This window comes from Mya arenaria, chromosome 5 (genome assembly GCF_026914265.1).
Source record: "Mya arenaria isolate MELC-2E11 chromosome 5, ASM2691426v1".
In the NCBI taxonomy this organism is placed as follows: Eukaryota; Metazoa; Mollusca; class Bivalvia; order Myida; family Myidae; genus Mya; species Mya arenaria.
In genome coordinates this window covers 21,129,745-21,135,835 of record NC_069126.1, presented here as the reverse complement: position 1 = coordinate 21,135,835, position 6,091 = coordinate 21,129,745, and the positions used below count along the sequence as shown (strand labels likewise).

Here is a 6,091-nt window from a genome sequence, read left to right as displayed (position 1 = left end):
CATGATAGATAAAGATGGCTTTCATAATTCTGGCAATTGATATAACTTCATAAGGATTAAATTTTCGTCTTTTTTTAATTTGAGTAGTGGCAAACTTTAGACGAAGTGAACAGATGTTTTCCATTGTTAAAATAATGTTGACCTCACAAAATTCACTTAAATCAACAAATCATGCAAAAATGCTGTAGAATTCAAACAGTTATATTATAATTACAGTAATTATAGCTACCAAGTGAAGTGATTTGATACAGCATGTTGTGATTTTATGTTAGTATATTTTTATCAGAAGTATTTTTGTTGCCATGGTATTCAACTTTCTCCCCGATACTAGATCAAGTTGTATATTATTGAGTACAGTTTTAAATAGTTTGATATTGTGTTGCAGCTGCCTGTTTTTACAAGCTATATTATATAAATATTATATTATATATAAGATGCAACTGCTGATGTAAAAAACTTACTGCTGAAACATACTGTGATAATATATTTTATACAATGTTCACCTCGTTTTAAAGGCATTCGTATTTACTGTCACAAATATATTATATAGCTATAAAACATTGTGTTATATTTTGTACCAAATGTATTTTTAATTTATTGTACATGTCACAGCCCAGGATTTCGGGCTCAATGGTAATTTTCTTTTAGGAATTCTTAATTCAAAAACGATTTGTTTTTTTCAAAATCTGACTTTAAGCAGATGATTTTTTGATACGACATTAATATACAAGTATATTTTGTTTTATCTTCATGAATAATCATGTTTTATGAACTTATATATGTTGTTTATTACAAATTATTCATTTACCGAAGATCTCAAAGTTGTTGTTTTTCTGTCTGTGATACATGAAGATTTTATTGTTTTAATTTATATGAAAGAGTTATTTCAAATGTGAGTTTACATCTAAATAGTGTTGAAATATTATAAACTGCATGTAATTGCTTTTTTTTCATATGCACACGTATGTGCACTCACGCAGGTTTTGTCGCAAATAAAATCTACAGTATGACTATACCATATTTCGACTGGATAATTTTGTGCTAAATATGAAGTGTCACGTCTTTTGTCGGTTTGTGATTTAGATTTTTTCTGTGTTTGTGTACTACTAGTAAAAAGGGAGTACAAAATGGAATGTTAGTTTTATTAGGCCCCCCTACCTCCCCCGCGCAGGTCAGCATATAGTAATTTGTCCGTCCGTCCGTCTCACGGCGATCATTTAACAATTGAAAAAATAATGAGGAATTATGTTAAATAAAAATGACGAATTTCAACCTCGTACGAATCACGCTCATCATTTATTTCTCTAAACTGAACGTCTGCTTCATCACACTTGTATAGTCTTATGTACGTGTGTCTGTGTGTCTGTCTTCTGCCTTCTCACTGCATGTATAAAGCAGCAACAACGCGGTTGAAATTACTAGCTAAAAGTGACAAACAGCCAAAGAATTCCTTTGTGTGACACATGAATACCAATGAAAGGCACGGATGTTCGAAAACCTTGTGAAGTAAAATATCTACTGGATATATTTCAACTTCGTCAGATCTACTCAAATGCTCGTCATCATAGATGGTTCATTTCTTTGCGTTCTTTTTCCAGGCAACTGTAGTTTTGGCGGTCGTCTTCTGACCAAGAGGGCCAGGGGGTTTACTGGTCGAAGTCTGAGGTCCAGACGCAGTGCTTTTAGTTGATGAAGTTTGACTGCCAGGAGTAGAGATAATTTTGGGTGGCAAGGGTACTGTCTGTGAGACAGTTGTTTTAGTTGAATTCTGAATACCAGGGGAAGTGGTCTTAACTGAAGACTTTTGAGTGTTAGTCAAACGGGTCTTGGTGGAAGGCGTTTGGCTCGGAGGTGCAGAGGGTTTTAGAGGTGCTCTCTTCAGTATATGTGAGATTGAGGAAGGGGCATCTCTTTGCGTCTGCGCTTCCAGCTGTATATCACCGTGGCCGGGGACGTTGGAGTCGATAAATCCCACACTTGTGTACATTCGTAGAAACGCATCCATTTCGGCATCTCGCACAAACCTCATTGAGTGATTGTCAGTATTTTGTGCGCTTTCTACTTTAGTCAAGTCCACTTTTGCTTCGCTTATTTCATGCCTTATTTTCTCGAGCGCGCATAGCACGTGGCCGGTGTCAGTGTTACCACACAACGTGTCAAGAACATAATTATGCTCCAGTAGACACGTGACCACGTCGTAGAAATCTTTTCGAGCGTCCAGGTGATGTCGGGTACATTCTTCGACGTCTGCGCGCAGGTGCGCGATTTGCTGCTTGGCCGATGAGTACACTTGATCCAGAGCGTTTTCCATATCTAGGATTTCGTACAAAGTCTTTGTTTTCGTCTCGGTAAAGTTCTTATCAGAGCCACTCATTTCCCGTGCTTTTGCCAACTGCTTCGAAACATCCTCTTTTAATGCTTCAATTTGTGGCAATACGATATCTCGTGCTTTCTCAGATGAATCTACCTCGCACATGCGGTGATCTCGCGCTGCGCATTCCCAACAAATAGTCTGCGCATGCGTGAAACAGTAAGCTTCTTTTGGCTTTCCGCCATGTACGTCACATATTCTTGGCAACCGCTCAGGATGCCTGGGTGCTGAGCCCCTGTGCTGGTTGACGGTTGCTAGCAGCGATTCTATGAGCGAATCGCTCGGGAGGGTAACCACCCATGAGTGCGGATCAAACTCTGCCCGAGCCTTTATGGACACAAGGTTCCGACAAAGCGGACAACTGACCTCGATGTGATCTCTGCGGCGCACATGCGTTGCGTCCACGTGTTGCACGAGACAGGAACAGCAGAACACGTGCTCGCAGGGAAGCGCACGGGGCTGCCGAAAGGGCTCCAGACAGATTGAACAGCTAAGGTACTCTGCCTGTAGCGTGCTTGCCAAACGACCCGCCATGTGGTTGACCTGAATTGTAGAATGGATATGTATGGTAAAGTGAGTTTCATGACATGTATACCTACTTCTAATGTAAAACGAGATAGATATTGACGCACCAATACCATATCATTTACCAGTATAATGCAAACGGCGTTTATGTTTTTCTCTTCAGTTTAAAAACGCGTTCCTTTATATGTTATTCAGTGGCGTAGCTAGTCCTATATTTTTGTAGATTCATAATTGTGCTGGAGGGGGGTCCGGGTGAATGACCCCTCGGAAATGGCGCAATCTGGTGCATTTTAGGTACTCTGGTACTCTATTTAGTACTGGTAAATGGACAGTTTTAGGATCATGTAGTCAAGTCACATACTGCAACTTTGGCTGATTTTTTATTTTATTTTCGTCGGAATCATGTTGGTTCAGCCGCGTACTTGCGTATATGGTTATGACATTGTTGAGAGATATTAAGAAAACGGTTCAGAAGTATGCATATTAAACATTTGAGTACAACTCATTATGGTTGAGCAATTGCTCAAGTAGATTTTTGTATCTACATGTATAATTATTTTCCCTTTATTATATCTGCATTAGTATCAACATAATTTATGAGAGATTGCACTTTTTAAAAAGAGTAACATATTACTGACTTTTAATAATACTCTGCGATAAAATGTGTTGAGATTGGGAAATGCTTGTAATAAAAAGTAAACATTATATCCATATTAATCTTAAATGAACATTTCAATTATCAACTTCAGAATTCAGGCAAAGTCCTTGAATGCAGGAAACAAAAGCAGAAAACAATTACAACACAATTCAATATGCACATGAATAACAGGGAGTGGCTACAGATGGCGGGAATGAGTTGACGTTTTGTTGTTGTTGAAAAAAACTTACAATAAACTGGACGATTTGATTTTCTACTTATTTAAGGTATTTTTTTTCGTAATATAAAATGGTAAAAGGCATTTCAAAAAATACAAGTGAATAATGAAAGGTGAAGTACATGTAAGCAAGAAAGATGAAGAACATGTAAACAAGAAAGGTGAAGTACATATAAGCAAGAAAGGTGAAGTACATGTAAGCAAGAAAGGTGAAGTGCATGTAAGCAAGAAAGGTGAAGTACATGTAAGCAAGAAAGGTGAAGTGCATGTAAGCAAGAAAGGTGAAGTATATATAAGCAAGAAAGGTGAAGTACATGTAAGCAAGAAAGGTGAAGTGCATGTAAGCAAGAAAGGTGAAGTACATGTAAGCAAGAAAGGTGAAGTGCATGTAAGCAAGAAAGGTGAAGTATATATAAGCAAGAAAGGTGAAGTACATGTAAGCAAGAAAGGTGAAGTACATGTAAGCAAGAAAGGTGAAGTGCATGTAAGCAAGAAAGGTGAAGTATATATAAGCAAGAAAGGTGAAGTACATGTAAGCAAGAAAGGTGAAGTGCATATAAGCAAGAAAGGTGAAGTACATATAAGGAAGAAAGGTGAAGTACATGTAAGCAAGAAAGATGAAGTGCATGTAAGCAAGAAAGGTGAAGTACATATAAGCAAGAAAGGTGAAGTACATATAAGCAAGAAAGGTGAAGTACATGTAAGCAAGAAAGGTGAAGTGCATGTAAGCAAGAAAGGTGAAGTGCATTTAAGCAACAAAGGTGAAGTACATTCAAATATTAAGAAAGGTGAAGTACATGTAAGCAAGAAAGGTGAAGCAAGAAAGGTAAAGTACATGTAAGCAAGAAAGGTGTAGTGCATGTAAGCAAGAAAGGTGAAGGACATATAAGTATTAAGAAAGGTGAAGTACAAGTAAGCAAGAAAGGTGAAGCACATGTAAGCAAGAAAGGTGAAGTACAAGTAAGCAAGAAAGGTGAAGCACATGTAAGCAAGAAAGGTGAAGCACATGCAAGCAAGAAAGGTGAAGTACAAGTAAGCAAGAAAGGTGAAGCACATGTAAGCAAGAAAGGTGAAGCACATGTAAGCAAGAAAGGTGAAGTACAAGTAAGCAAGAAAGGTGAAGCACATGTAAGCAAGAAAGGGTAAGTACTTGTAAGCAAGAAAGGTGAAGGACATGCAAGTATTAAGAAAGGTGAAGTGCATGTAAGCAAGAAAGGATAAGTACATGTAAGTTGAGAAAGGTAAAGTAAGGAAGAATTCAGTAACTTGATGACAGCGTAATTAAGGTGGTACTACTTACCCTAATGACCGTTTAAAGTTACATGTGATTTAAAATTCCCAAATGAACCAAAATTTCATAAGCAAAAGATTAATATACATTCATGATATCTTGTTCATAAAATCTTTACAGATACCAAAAGAACTGTTAAAGTAAGCCTTAAAATATACAGGTGATCAATATTTGCTCAGGTTTAGTTTAAATACGAATAATCATATTGATTTTCCTTTTCGGCTTACGAAGCGTAGGGAAGTCTGTATACAAAGTACATGTTCTGTATGTCCCGCATACAAAATCACTGGATTTATACTTGTAAAGAAATCTTGTGATGGGTATTACATGCTAATTTTGGTGTGTATCAAGTTGCAAGTGCTGTAAGGAATAAAGTACGCATTTTACTTACTTCATATTGCAATGTGATACGAATCGTAAGGAGACTCACGTCCGTTCCAAAAACGAGACATTTACGAATGAGTACGGAAATTACCGAGATGATCCGATTGGTGAACGAAACATGTCATCTCTGTAAAACGTGAAACCCATAAGGCAATACTGAAAAACATCGGCCGAAATGTCAAGCGCTTTTTAAAAGCCTTACCTTGAACTAAAAATAAATCACGTATTTACCCCTGCATGAATGCATTTGTATACATATTTCAGAAGTCTTTTGAAGTCTTTTGAAATAAAGGATAATACATTTTCAGAAGTTATTGGTTCGAAACTGAGACATGATTTTACTCAATGCTTATTTGATATGGCCTAACAGAGCTCTATTATTTGGCAACATGAAACCTTACACGTGCTCTCAGATCTCCGAAGACTGGTAGTTAAACACACAGTGGTCAATGTATTTTTCTTAGCGTAAAAATGATACAATTGAAAATATAGCGTTAAAATGTTAGCAATCCACCCATTTGTGAAGAGAGTAGATAATGTATCTAAAAAGAATGCCGGTTTGATTTAATAGACGTATTGAAAAACATATGTGTATGCGAATGAAATATGTGTATTCATGACTGAAAAAAGAAAACTTTTTTATCT

The 6,091-nt window shown here is 37.0% G+C and overlaps 1 protein-coding gene across 1 annotated transcript; it reads right to left on the bottom strand.

Moving 5' to 3' along the window:
• Positions 1 to 1,281: 1,281 nt before the first annotated feature.
• On the bottom strand, positions 1,282 to 5,230 carry LOC128234002 (E3 ubiquitin/ISG15 ligase TRIM25-like). The gene is made up of 2 exons (XM_052947920.1): positions 5,072 to 5,230; positions 1,282 to 2,914 (listed from the first exon to the last, which is right to left on the bottom strand). The coding sequence occupies exon 2, from the start codon at positions 2,903 to 2,905 to the stop codon at positions 1,574 to 1,576; it is 1,332 nt and encodes a 443-aa protein (XP_052803880.1). The 5' UTR covers positions 2,906 to 2,914; positions 5,072 to 5,230; the 3' UTR covers positions 1,282 to 1,573.
• Positions 5,231 to 6,091: the final 861 nt, after the last annotated feature.